Source organism: Cucurbita pepo, chromosome 8, assembly GCF_057944985.1.
Source record: "Cucurbita pepo subsp. pepo isolate OVF chromosome 8, ASM5794498v1, whole genome shotgun sequence".
Taxonomy (NCBI): Eukaryota; Viridiplantae; Streptophyta; class Magnoliopsida; order Cucurbitales; family Cucurbitaceae; genus Cucurbita; species Cucurbita pepo.
The window spans coordinates 2,400,274-2,414,685 of NC_141805.1; the positions used below are offsets into that span (position 1 = coordinate 2,400,274).

A 14,412-nucleotide genomic window follows, 5' to 3' on the forward strand; every position below is an offset into this window, starting at 1 on the left:
GACGGTCGAGATTAAACTTGTAAATTTAGTTTTATTTTTAATTTATTTTGACCAATTTCTACTATTTATTTAAGATAAAGTCAACTTAGATTTTATATGGATTGTGTTTGAAGCTACATTGCATCATATTAAAATCACTTCAAAAGTGGTTTTTCATTTGACTTTTATTGTTTTTCTTTCTCCAAGTCAAATGGCCTTTTGAAATAAAAATAAATATATTATTTAAAAAACTATACAAATATATATATATATATATATGACCCATACTCGAAGTTGAGAATGAGATTGAAAGCACAACTCCTCAATTGAAGTCACAATAGGTCGGAAGGAAGAGGAGTGACCTTCTCAAAGGTCGGGTTGCTCGAAATCTGTTAAATACGAGCCATTTTTTCAGTATTCCATCTACCGCCAATCTTAATACATGTGTCACGACGGCGGATCGAGATCTCACATTGATTGGAAAGTAGAATAAAACATTATTTTTAAGTGTGTATAAACCTCTTCCTAACAGACATGTTTTAAAACCGCGAAACTGACGACAATACATAACGGACAAAAATAGACAATATCTACTAGCGGTGAGTTTCAACTGTTACATCTTTTGAGTAAGGAAAACAGGAGCTACATCACACCAAAAACAGGAGCTACATCAACCAACTAAAACATTTCTTCATAAATTTCTCTCGACCCCTCTAAACATAAAAGAAATATTATATATATAGATGGTTCTGTTTAGTTATGAGTCTGTTCCCTGTATTTATAGGTTGGTCAATGCCTATATGTTAAAGTATATGGTACATAGCTATATATAGTAGATGGTTAAATCTGGTAAAGTGGTTGAAATGTATTTTTTTTTTTATTCTCGGTACTCTGTCTATTAAAATATGGTATATAGCTATATATACTAGATGGTTAAATCTGGTAAAGCTATATTTAGTAGACTGAACCATATATATATACGGTCCAGGGAAGCTTTGAAATGTACTTTCTATTCTATTCTGTGTACTCTCTGTTGTTCTACATACCTGAATCATTAATAAAATCTATCCTTTTTTGTGATCATCTAGATCGAGCGTGTGCGTTGTTGTGCGATCCTAACCACTGGTATCAGAGCTTAACAGGTTCAAAGAGAACAATATCTACTAGCAGTGGGCTTGGGTCTTGCGTTGTTGTGCGATCCTAATCACTGGTATCAGAGCTTAACAGGTTCAAAGAGAACAATATCTACTAGCAGTGGGCTTGGGTCTTTACAAATGGTATCAGAGCCACCGCCTGGGTCGTTACAAATGGTACCAGAGCCAGACATCGGACGATGTGACAGCCTTCTCGCTGTTCACCAAATGGTAGATATGAGGCGGTGTGCCAATAAGGACACTGGACCCTAAAGGGGGTGGATTTGGCGCCGGTCCCACATCGATTGGAGGAATGAAAGAGTGTCACGAGAACGCTGGCCCCAAAGGGGGGTGGATGGTGATGTCCCACATGGGTCGGGGAGGATAACAAACCACCATTTATAATGGTGTGGAAACATTCTCCTAGCAGACGAGTTTTAAAGCCCGGGAGGGAAACTATATATATATATATATAAATTAATTAATTAAAAAAAAGAAAAAAAAAAGGAAAATGGAAAATGAAAGTACTGCAATACTGAAAAACCCAACCCTACCTGTTTTCTTTTATTCTTTGTTACTCTCTCATCATTCACTGCATAAATTACCCCAACCCCACATAACATCGTTCTCTCTCCTCTTCTTCTTCTTCTTCTTCCTCAATTCCACCTCCATTTTCTCTCTCTAAAAATCCTCCGCCACTTTCTCTCTCCTCTCTCCCTCTGCCACTGCCCTCTCCTCCTCCATGAGAGCTTGTTTACGTACTCCCCCATGGGCAAGTACATCAAGAAATCCAAATCCTCACGGGAAATCACCCTCATCGACGCCTCTCAATCTTCCTCCTACATTGGCGTTCGAACTCGTGCCAAAACCCTAGCTCTTCAGCGCCTTCAGAAGGTTTCAAATTCTCCCTCGCCGTCGTCGTCTCCGGCCACCTCTGGCTCTTATCTCCAACTCCGTAGTCGTCGGCTGCAAAAACCGATGAGTATTGCTGTTGCGAATGAGTCCAGGAAGCAGAAATTGACGCAGAGGAGTGCTGATGCTCGCGGCCGGAGAGTTAATGTAGATTCCAGAGGTTCCTCGAGGTTGGGGGTTTGTTCTGTCGCTGCTGGTTCTATTGAGTCTGTCTCGCGTCGGCGCGTTGACGGCGATGTGAAAGAAGCGGCGGCGGCGGCGGTGGTTGAAGAAATTGTGGTTAAGAAGAGTGAGGTTCAGGAAAATGTGAATATTCTCGATGTTGGTGCTCAGGAAGACGCTTCGTTTGGAGAAAATAATTTGGAATTTGAAGGTAGAACGAGGTAGGCCTTCCTCTTCTTCCTTGCATCCTCTCTGTTCATCTTCTTTTTTATTGAATCGCCATTTTCTCTTCACATTTCAATGCTTCAAGACAAGGATTCATGTGTTTTTTGGATAATTTTGGGGCTAGATTTCCATTTTTCTCTTCAATTTGACACAACACAGTGTTGTCACATACAAGTTGATCAATCTGTTCCGAGGAAATAGAGAGTACATTTTCAAGCATAATTAATCATCTCTGATTCGCCCTTCCAAAAATTATCACGCTTCTCTCTCCTGACATACAAGTTCATACGCATACATTTTTTTACTCGAAATTGAAATGGACGAAAAACTGAAAATTCCATCAAAACTCGAGCATGTCGAGAAGTCCTTTTTCCCCCTTTTTCCCCTTTTTCATTTTGATTTTTCAGTAGCTTCCAGTCCTTTCGTGTTGTACATTAATTGAGAAGAGCATTTGTCTTTATCACATTTCTGTAATCGCGTCTAATATTGATTTCTATAGTCCTTTTATGCCTAAAAACTTTCGCCATCTTTCTAAACGCGCCTCACGCTGTAAGAATACTTTTGAAGGATTGTGCCTTTTGAATTGCTTTACCTTTATTCTCCTGTTCGTTCGTTTATCTAACTTCATCATGCCTACCTTTTTGTATTTTTTTGCCCAATCCAGCGTGGGGCTCTATTGAATCACGTGAAGATTCCCCCGAAAAACTTTAACGTTCACCCTTTCATTGTTCGTCCTTCAAATTGAAGGAGCTGAAATCTGTTCATCCTGCACGTCTTTTTGTTCTTATTTGAGGCATTCAATGAGTTGACATACTACATATGATTTATTTCTCAGAATAGCCGCCTCCATCCTCTGGCTTTGTTTACATATATGAATTGTTCTGTAGTTTTTGTTTAGAATCGAATTCTAACCAGTGTTCATTTTACTGGGGAGCAGTAGGGAATCCACTCCTTGTAGTTTGATAAGGAAGGCCGACAGCATACCGAGCTCTTCTACAAAGGTGTCAAGTACCACTGATGATAGGATACAGCTGCAGAACTCCTCTGCAACAGATGTTCCAACTGCTCAGGAAGTTGACGATTTCTTCAACTGGGCCGAAGGAGAGCAGCAGAGGAAATTCATTGAGAAGTAAGTGATACATTTTTCATTGTCAATATTGTTTTCGACGCCCTTTGAAACTTATCGTGAGGATTGAGCTAAATTCACATCAGGAGTATTACATTCCCGGTTAACTGCAGGTATAACTACGACCTGGTCACAGACAAGCCACTTCCCGGTCGTTACGAATGGGAGAAATTGGACGATTAGATCACGAAATTCACTCAATATATCAGGATTCCGGACCTATTTTTCTCGATGTTCTCAGGTTATGTTGTGCTTATAATTGGTAGATAGTCAGATCTTAGTTTCTGTCACCCTTTTACTTGTAAACAAGTAGGGCTGTACTAATGGCTGTAACATAACAAGAATTTGAATTACACAGCAAATAGGACTCAAGGCCTGAGGGCGCAAGGTGTATGGATTGGTGTAGGATTTAGGCCTTTGGGTAATCTGGGTAATTAGGTGAATGTGTGGGGTACAGAAATTTACTTAGAATTTTTTTTTACTTTTACTCCATTTGTACTGTATTTTCCCTCCCTATACTTGGACTGATGGAAACAGTGAAAAAAAAAAAAACAAAGAACACTGTGATGGAATAACATTTTATCATCCCAATATCTTCTTGTTCTTTTCTTTCTCTTCTTCCTTGATTATCTTTGTTTGCAGTTCTTTCTGGTCCCAGTAGAGAACTTTGGTCCTTATCTCTCCATGCACGACAAGTCACTCCACCTTCTTATTTAAGGATAAGCATCACTGTGATCAAGTCTCAAGCTGCTGGAGCGACACTGTTCAGAAAAGAATCAGAATTCAGAACCTACTATTTCATGACCCTGTGTAAGTCTCATTTTTTGTTTTGGCTCCTTTCTTGTGGTGGCCCCCTCCCCCCTTTGCAATTCTTTTTTGTTTTCTGTAATGGCGTATGGGAAAGAATCTTATCTAATCCATCATTACTTCCTGCTTCCAAATGTTTGTTTTTTGTTTCTGCCGCTCGCTCCACTCACTCTGCTATTTTTCTCTCTCTTACTGTATATTTTATACATGTTCTTCCCCCCCTCTAACTGCATATTTTATATACTTAGACATTTGCCATTCATCATCATCTGAGATTATATATAATTTAATTATTATTATTGTGTTTTTTTAGTTCAATAGGTAGATGGGTAGATTCAAACTTTCGTCGATGTAATAGTTCAAGCCTACCGCTAGTAGATATTGTCATCTTTGGGCTTTCCCTTTTGGGTTTCCCTTCAAGGTTTTTAAAACGTGTCTACTAGGGGGAAGTTTCTACACCCTTATAAAGAATGCTTCGTTCTTCTCCCCAATCAATATGAGATCTCATACAAGATCTTACAAGATCTTAGTTGAGTTATGCTCATTTTGGCATTATCTGAAATTATATATCTTCTGTTACAATACTTTTAATTATTCATTCAACGGTTGTAGTAGTTCTATGGTAGTCATTTTCAGGTTCTTTAAAGTGGGTGAGTGGGATGATGTTGGTTGTAGCTTGTTTATCTAAGTTCAACCACGTGTGTGGTTGGAGGATTTTGAAGCTTTGATTCCTTAATTAAAGGTATATGCCATTAAATGAAGGGTATATACCTTATAGGAGGCCTGAATAGGTAAAACAAAGCAAAGTATGCTGTTGGGTTTACTTCAATTAATTCCATCTTACCACCTTATTATTTCCCTCTCCTTTATATATACACAAGGAGCGGTAACAAAAAAGTTCATTTTATTATCAATACATAATCATTGGAATGAATCTAACTCCATTCACTTCGACATTTCAGGTCCATCCATTAATGAACAACAGAAGAACTCATATTGAAGGTGCAGCGCAGCTCCATAATGGAAGTGGCATCGAATCAAGGTATTCTAAACTTGCATTTCCTGAAACGAGTCGATTTTCAGTGAACTTATTGCGTAGTAAACTGTGTGTTTTAAGAGAAAATTTACCCAAAAAGGAAGGATTTAGAGGCGTATTTGTGAAGGAGTGAAAGATGGGGGAGAGTATTTTGGTAGGGTCATAGCCAATAGCCATAGGGGGGACAAAGATGAGTGTGTGGGGCTAAGGAAAGCCAGAGGACACCCACCCCTTCCTTTCTTCTCTTCTCTTAGAAAAACACACTTGTGAAGGGTAACTTTCAGGAGCTGCAAATTGGTAAGGCACAGCAGAGCACAGAGGAAGAAGAGAAGATATGATGTTTGGAAGGAAAAGAAATGGCATGTGCTTTGCTTTGCTTTGAGGTAGCTTTTCATTCGTAGTGAGCCCCCAAGTGATAGTGGTCCTATGCTTTCTAACTAACACCCTTTTCTGCATTGATTATGACTGCCCCTTTCCTATGCTCCTCCTCTACTCTCTTAAATGAGGCCTTCTTGACAACAAACCATATTTGATGTGCAACGCAATGACAATGACCTCCATTTAATCCTCTCCTTTCTATCGCTTGTTCCATCCGTTCCCGTCCCGTCCCGTCTCGCCTTCTTTTCTTTTGATGAAAATATAGATGTCTAGGGATGAATTGAGTTTTGATGGTTGAATTATCCTACCCCTCGTTAGTCGGGAGTTTTTTTTGTAGTTTTACATTGGGATTAATGGATATTTGATGTGCAACGCAATGACAATAACCTCCATTTAATCCTTTCCTTTCTATCGCTTGTTCCATCCCGTCCCGTCCTGTCTTGCCTTCTTTTCTTCTGACGAAAATATAGATATATAATTGAGTTATGATGGTTGAACTATCCTATCCCTCGTAAGTTGGGAGTTGTTTTAGTTCTACGATTTGAATTGTTGGTCCCTTCGTCGAAGATACATGCATAATATCAATCTAATAAATATTAGTGGATAAAATCATGAAACTAATGAAAAAATGAATAAATATTGGATCCGTACCATTGATTGAGACTTTACAAAATATATATATAGAAATATTTTATGGTTGGTGGACTCATCTTTGCATTAACTTGATTTGATATGTAATAATATGAATGAATTTTAAAAGAAAATAAATGAATTTTGAAAGAAAATAATTTTTATCCCTCGTATTTTTTTTGAAAATTATAGTATTAAACAAACTATTTTTTTTTATTTCACATAATTTTTTAATTTTTCATTCGGGGCGTGGTTAGTCTCCAAGTGTTTTGGAAATTTTTTAATTTTTTATTCGGGGCGTGGTTAGTTCCAAGTGTTTTGGAAATTTTTTAATTTTTTATTCGGGGCGCTCGTGGTTAGTCTCCAAGTGTTTTGGGTGTCCTGATTTTTCATACAAATTAACCTCTTTGTGGCTAGCACGTGCACCTTTGTAGTGCTTTTACGAACATGTCCATTTTTTTTTTTAATGAAATCGTAATAAATGAATATGTTTCTAACACTTATTTATGACGACAATTAAAGTATTTAATTCTCAACTTGCCCCTTGTGACATACATCGGCTGTGTGAGAATAAAATCAATTTTTTTTAACTTATAATTTGAAAAGAAAATGAAACTAGAACACAAGTTTATGTTTTAATTATAGCTACCTGTTGAAGCAATTTCAAAGGAGCAAACTCTTGAGGTCATTGATTTATTAGTTCAAAATCATAGCGATCACCTACCTAAGATATTTTTGCTTACGAGCTTCCTACACCAAAGTTTCTCGTAATTCTATTTAAGTGGAGGACTCCAAGTAAGAGACGATCTATTACTTAGTATAATAGTTAAGAAGTTCTCAACAAATGATATGCAAGAAACCGAGGTTTCATTGAGAATCAACGAACGAAGAGTTGTTGATCTCGATTGAGGTCAGCTACCAAGCAGATAACGAAATCTCGACCATCTTTATTTTGAAATCAAGTATAGAGGTACATTAAATATGACAAATCTAGAGTAAGTTGGAAACTGAAAACACTTATGATTGTCTCACATTATATAACCAAGAAAACAACGTTACCAAATGATCATTAGCAAACAGCATAAAAATCAACTACTACCAATCTAACAAATTTAAAAGTTTTAAGGTACCAACCAACCTCAAGCTTGTTTCGTGTAGAAACGTAAGGCAACTGCCAATCCCAAAATTGCAAGCGGGACGAGGAACTGGAGGAGCTTGATGATGAACTCCGACGTCTTGTCCTGATTGTAATGAGGCTGTTTCGGAGGCGTGTATGCGACATTCTTTGGAATTGTCGAACCATCAATCTCTCCAACATAGTATTGATCCATCATTTCTCTTGCGTTGTCACTGTGCCCCACATCTTCAAAATCGTCCGTTGCATCTTTTCCTGATCGAGAAAAATCGAGGGATCGCACCGTGTAAACGTTAGGTGTTGTTGTTTCGAAAAGTACAAATTATGGACAGTGGGTTAGGATTGAAACTCTATAAGCTGAAATAGCATACCTGTGGCTGATAACAAAACATCATCACCTCCAGGATGGTCGTCTAAGAATTTGGTCACGTCATATACCTGTTCAGATAAACAAATGGACCAAAGAGTTCAGAAAGCTGGTGTACTCAGTTGAAAGAATCTGGTATAATTCTACACGATTCTATAACGAACACATATCCTAAGCATAGCTCAACTCGTTAATGCATGCACTCCTTCACCAAGAGGTCAAAGCAGGTTCTTCCCTTCCTGTAAGAGCCTAAACCCGTCACTAGCAAATATTATCCGCTGTGGCCTATTACGTATCACCGTCGGCCTCACGGTTTTAAAACGCATCTATTAGGGAGAGGTTTTCTACACCCTTATAAGGAATGTTTCGTTCCCTCTCCAACCAACGTGGGACCTCACATTTCCGAAGATTGACCATAATAGTTTTAAGGATTAAGCTGACTGCCTAAGAATTTAACCCAAGACCTCGGAATGTAATCTCAACGTTTAAACATCCCGAGCCATTACCACTAGGACTACCCTCTTAGGAGTAGGTTTGGAATATCATAGTTCCAACTAACATCATTTACTTTTGTGCATGAAGAATGCCAAAGAATATCCAGTACAAATCTCCAAATCAGTTGCATACACAATAACATTTTAAAGTAAAGAACTGTCCAATGTTCGAAGTAGGATACACTAGTTCTTAAGTTCGAAGAATTCATCGACGCATTCCGATCATTCCAAACATATGAACGACCATAATAATGAGTACCTTTGCCAAGACGTCCCCATGGAATTAAAACATAAAGCGAAAGAAAATCCCCAAAGATTATGGTAGAAGGATTTCCAGATCATAAAAAATATGCCAATGGAACAGCCATGATAAGCTCCATATTAGGAAGGGGCAAAATTATCAAAGACTAAGCTTCTCTACCTATAAATCTTCATATCATTGCTATCTCTAACTCAAAACTAATCATCGTTGGTAGTTCTGATGAATTTTCATCAAGAAAATAAACTTATATATCAGTTAATTTCAACGATGTAACACGAGATACCTGGGTATGAAACGGGCAAGCTGTACATTATCCATAGTTCTTCTAAAAAAGGAAAGAGCGATTTAGATGAAAAACTGTAAACTATCCGTACATCTTCTAATAAAGGAAATTATTTCCCCGTTCGAAGGAGATTTAGACGAAAAACTGTAAACTATCCATAGATCTTCTAGTAAAGGAAATTAGTTCCTCGTTCGAGGGAGATTTAGACGAAAGACTGTAAACTATCCATGGATGTTCCAGTAAAGGAAATTATTTCCCCGTTTGAGTGAGATTTCGACGAAAAACTGTAAACTATCCATAGACTTTCTAGTAAAGGAAATTATTTCCCCGTTCAAGTGAGGTTTAGACGAAAAACTGTAAACTGTCCATAAATCTTCTAGTAAAGGAAATTATTACCTCATTCGAGGGAGATTTAGACGAAAAACGGTAAACCATTCATAGATCATCTAGTAAAGGAAATTATTTCCCCATTCGAGTGAGATTTAGACGAAATACTGTAAACGTTCATAGTTCTTCAGTTCGGCCTAGTTTTTTTTTTGTATGTAATTGTATATTCTTTGGTAAAGTCCCTAGCTCACAAACTCAAGTCTCATCGGCAAGAAGATAATGTCCGAAACAGCTTAATAATCAGGAAAACAAAGCAATCAATATGAAGATAAGAGTACCAAAAAGAAAAAAAAAAACTTAAACAAATTCATACCACACTGTACTGGTTTGAAAATTAGCACAAAACCTAAGTGACAGTCAATGACTCCATGTTCGTATGAAATAGTATGAAATCACCACTGTAACTACAAGCAAGAGCCATTAGGTTGAATAACAGACAACAAATAGATCATAAAATCCTGTCCAGAAACTACAGATCTAAACAGTTCAATACTCTATTAGAATGCCAAAAACCACATCTATAGTCGAAATCAACAAGTTCAATCAAAACAAAACAACACAAATCTGAAATCTGAAACAAAATCCAAACCAACGCCGAACTCCACCGCCAGAACAAGAACCAAAATCCACCCAAAAACTCGCAGAATCCGCGAGTAAAACGGAAAAATCATAGATCCAGAAGACCAAGAAGAAGAAGAGAAATGGATTATATATATATATATATATATATATATATATATACCTTGCCACTGATGATGAGCCAACAGTCCTTGTGATTGTTGTGCTCAGCGACTTCCTTCAAGGTGAAGACCTTTTCTCCGCTACCCATATGCTCGAATCGGGTTCGTCGATCGAATTGAGGGGGCAGAGAGAAGGAACTTTTGGGCTACAAAACAACGATGGAAACCGAATGTAAAACAATTATATACTCTATATATATATATATATATATATATATATATATATAACTGAAAGGAGAAATTAAGCTCACGGAAAGATTTGGATGTCAACTACAAAAAAAAAAAAGAAAAAAATTTGGGATTCGGTAGTAGGTGAGATGGAATGACGATAGTGTTTGTTTGAAATGCAAAAAAATAATGGAAACCCAATCAAAAGTGGTCACAATTGGTTGGCAACAACGTGCAACAACACAGACACCATCTCTAAGATCCATTATAAGCCGATTTTTGGGACCATATATATATATATGTGTATATCTGTGCGTGTATATATATATATGTGTCTATATATATGTGTTTGTGTGTATATATATACACATATATGTATATACGTGTGGGTATATATATATAGGTGTATATATTTGTCTAAACTTTTAGATTATATCAATTGAAGTTTTAAATTAATAATTATAAATTTTAATTTTGAAATTTTGAAAGTGATATTGGAACGGATCTTTTGAACTTTTGTAACTGAATCAATTATTTAAAAATTTAAGAGTTTGATTGATATAATTATAAGTCACTGATATTGAATTTTTAAAACGTCAAATTTTGTTTTTGAGATTGTGAAAGTGACACGTTGAGTGTTTGAATTTTATATTTAATTTATAATTTCATGAAATTTTAAATTAGTTTCTAAATATTTATTGAACTTGCTTGAAACTAAATTAATAAAAATACTCGAAAATACCATTTTTACTTTATTTCTATATGAAAATTGTTAATATTTTGTTTCAAAAAATATTATTAAATTTTCAAAAGATTTTTAAAAATTCCTTTGAATTTTCCAAAGTTTCATTAATAATACTCTTAAATTTTTTTTAAAAAACATAAAAAAAAAACACCTTTAAACATTTATTTAGTACTAGTTGTTATATTGATAATAATAAATTTTTCTTATAAAGGTAAAGAGTGTTGTGACTATTTTTTAAAAATAGTTTTTAAGAAAAATAGTATTTTTTAATTTTTTAACTTAAAAAAATTTGAAATATATTAATGAAAATTTTAAGGGTATTTTTGAAACAGAGTTCTCTCGGTAATTCTTTTTTAATTTTAATAATATTAAAATTATAAAAAAAATGTTTTTTAGACAAAATAAAAGGTTGGTGAGCATTTTTATTAATTTATAATATTTTTTTATTAAAAAAAGAGAATTTAAAATTGGAATTAGAAGTCTTTACAATTGACCCAGATAGCCAACCATATCTACCAACCAAACGATGTACGAATTTTATTAAAGTAATAATTAATCGATTTATTTATTTATTTATTTATTTATTTATTAATTTCAAGTTTTAACACCCAAAACCAACCTTGAAATACAATGGGTATGCTTTGAACAATGGTATAGTCTTGCCAAACCTTTGAAACTTTGATTAATAGTCATCTTAATTTTAGTTTTTATTAACCATAATTTTAAATTAATATTTTATATTTACTTTAAACTTTTAATATAATTTTGATATAATTAACATTTTTTTTAAAATTAATAAATATATTAACTGTGTCTCGTATAACATTTAATTTTTAATTACATATATAATATACTTTTTTTTTTCTCGAGAACATATTATACACAAAAATTGGAAGCTCGGAACCTATGACATGTTAAAAGACCTATTGAACATATATCTAAAAATTTAAATAAATACCCGAGTAATTTCCGCTATATACAATTTGAGATAAATTTATTAATGAAATTATAGTGACCGGTTCTAATATTTTAAATCATATTAACTCATATATATATATTAATTATAGAGACAATTTATAGTTGGTCCGTAATTAAGTGTTGAGAATCGGGATGTTGCTAAAGATGTTTCCCGAACCCATCGTTCAGTTTTTATGCCTAAATCATACCGAATGACTTAATTTTTACGGCTAAATTTCACAAAATTTTCAAATTGATTATTTTTTTTAATGTATTAATACGAATATGAAATTTAGGTTTTTTTTTTTTTTTATAAAATTCTCGATACTTTCGAATGCATATAAGATTAATTTGTGGATCATATGAATTTTATCAATTTTTTTAATAATTTGAATGGAAATTAAAATAAAAACTAATTGGAACACACACATATATATATATAATTAATTAATTAAATAATAAAAAATATTTTTGATTATTTTTTTAATTTAGGGCTAAGCCCAAACATTTTAGGTGGAAGACGAATTAATGGGCCTTGAGAAACCCCAACGAAGGCCCAACTTGAAAGCCTCATATACAAATTGATATCTCTCTCACAATCCCGTTCTCTTCCAAAACCCTAGCTGCTCGCAGAGACTGAGAGAGTAGCCGCAGGATCAAAAATGGTGTCGGGTTCTGGAATCTGCGCCAAGCGCGTCGTCGTTGACGCCAGGCACCACATGCTTGGGAGGCTGTCTTCTATCATCGCCAAGGAGCTTCTCAATGGACAGAAGGTGGTTGTTGTTCGATGTGAAGAAATTTGCATTTCTGGAGGATTGGTTCGTCAGAAGATGAAGTACATGAGATTCTTGAGGAAGCGTATGAATACCAAGCCATCTCATGGTCCCATTCACTTCCGTGCTCCTGCCAAGATCCTTTGGCGAACAATCCGTGGGTAATGTCTATTCTCGCATTGTGTTTTCTATGCTTGTTTGTAGTTGGATAGAGATGAAAATGTGTGTTCGTTTGTTTTTGTTTTCCTTGGACGGCTTGTTTAGGTCCTGAATCGATCAGGACGGCTGCATCTTACATTTACATATTCATTGTGGTATTCGAGTAACTTGTTTTGTTCATACCTGAAAGATTTTGAAGAAAATTTGTGTTTCCTTGTTTTGGTATTCCTCGAAACGGCTATATTATAGTGTTGAATGAATTATGAGAGCAACTAAACAGTTGCGCAGGATATGTTTTCTATGATTTTGTAGCAATCTGTTTGGTTTACACTGTGTTTCCGATGTACTCTAAGTAATGATTGTGGATCCAATCGCATTGTTTACCATGTTTGATTGGCTTTAGGCTTATGCGTGTCATATTGAAACTTCGAATTGATTTGCCATACTTCCATTTCCTCAAAGAACCTAATCATTTTTCCTGCCATGATTTGAGCTTAGGGGTTTGGGTTTCCAATTTATCTGTTTGTCATTCCTATATGAACACTATTTGTAGGTCTACAACTTATCTGGTTATCATTTTTGTGTTATTTTAGTATGATCCCACACAAGACAAAGCGTGGTGCTGCTGCTCTTGCTCGTTTGAAGGCATATGAAGGCGTTCCACCTCCATATGACAAGATGAAAAGGATGGTCATCCCCGACGCTCTCAAGTGAGTTTGAGAATCAGATCTTATCAGAAACAAAGAATTAGATACAAATTATGGGGCTAGAATTAAAATTTTAGCTACGAATTAAACTGTATTCTTGCAAAAGTCTTAAACAAAACAGTAGTGTAAGTAACGTTTATGTTCTAGTTTTCTGTATTTATGTTTTCTCCATATTTGTGAATATTTTAGGGTTTTGAGGCTTCAAGCTGGACACAAATACTGCTTGTTGGGCAGACTCTCATCTGAAGTGGGATGGAACCACTATGACACTATCAAGGTACAATCATTATGAATGATTACTGAATGTTGGTTTCTGTTCATAATTTCTTTATTCCAAGTCTATCAAATCATATCATTTTGCCATATGTTTTTACATTGTGTTTGTGAGATCATTTCTCTTTAATATGTATTCTGATTTCTGGGTTGTTGTTGTATCACAGGAGCTTGAAAGGAAGAGGAAGGAGAGGGCTCAAGCCGTGTACGAGAAGAAGAAGCAGTTGAATAAGTTGAGGGTCAAAGCCGAGAAGGTTGCAGACGAGAAGCTCGGTCCCCAGTTGCAAGTAATAGCCCCAACTAAATACTAGTTTGTTGCAAGATTTGTGTTATGGGAGAATGGAGTTGAGTTGCATTTGCATTTGCATTTTTCTTCATAGCGTGCCATTTTGTTGTCTATTCAAGATGATGATGATGATGATGGTCACCATTTTTCTTATCCTTTTATCTTCGGATTTTGAAATTAGTTTAAATTTGGGGAATCGCATTTTATTCCTTAATCTATTTAGGTTCATCTCATATTCTGAATTTTGTATTTATTTTTATGTTTTTTTAAAACTACATATTTCTCAAA

The 14,412-nt window shown here is 35.3% G+C and overlaps 3 protein-coding genes and 1 long non-coding RNA gene across 4 annotated transcripts; 3 read left to right on the forward strand and 1 right to left on the reverse strand.

Annotated features, from left to right (window-relative positions):
• Positions 1 to 1,717: 1,717 nt before the first annotated feature.
• LOC111800140 (cyclin-dependent kinase inhibitor 3) lies at positions 1,718 to 4,122 on the forward strand. Its single transcript, XM_023683729.2, has 3 exons — positions 1,718 to 2,407; positions 3,349 to 3,540; positions 3,651 to 4,122. Exons 1-3 carry the CDS (start codon positions 1,881 to 1,883, stop codon positions 3,718 to 3,720), a joined length of 789 nt encoding a protein of 262 aa, XP_023539497.2. The 5' UTR covers positions 1,718 to 1,880; the 3' UTR covers positions 3,721 to 4,122.
• A 231-nt stretch (positions 4,123 to 4,353) lies between these two features.
• LOC147791367 (uncharacterized) lies at positions 4,354 to 6,158 on the forward strand. The gene is made up of 2 exons (XR_015422137.1): positions 4,354 to 5,135; positions 5,307 to 6,158. It is a non-coding gene; the product is annotated as an uncharacterized LOC147791367 (long non-coding RNA).
• A 1,157-nt stretch (positions 6,159 to 7,315) lies between these two features.
• On the reverse strand, positions 7,316 to 10,231 carry LOC111785438 (cytochrome b5-like). Its single transcript, XM_087126069.1, has 3 exons — positions 10,059 to 10,231; positions 7,895 to 7,961; positions 7,316 to 7,778 (listed from the first exon to the last, which is right to left on the reverse strand). The coding sequence occupies exons 1-3, from the start codon at positions 10,143 to 10,145 to the stop codon at positions 7,528 to 7,530; spliced, it is 405 nt and encodes a 134-aa protein (XP_086982195.1). The 5' UTR covers positions 10,146 to 10,231; the 3' UTR covers positions 7,316 to 7,527.
• A 2,290-nt stretch (positions 10,232 to 12,521) lies between these two features.
• Positions 12,522 to 14,357, forward strand: LOC111800141 (large ribosomal subunit protein uL13w). The gene is made up of 4 exons (XM_023683730.2): positions 12,522 to 12,860; positions 13,452 to 13,568; positions 13,755 to 13,842; positions 14,006 to 14,357. Exons 1-4 carry the CDS (start codon positions 12,589 to 12,591, stop codon positions 14,147 to 14,149), a joined length of 621 nt encoding a protein of 206 aa, XP_023539498.1. The 5' UTR covers positions 12,522 to 12,588; the 3' UTR covers positions 14,150 to 14,357.
• The last annotated feature ends 55 nt before the right edge of the window (positions 14,358 to 14,412 follow it).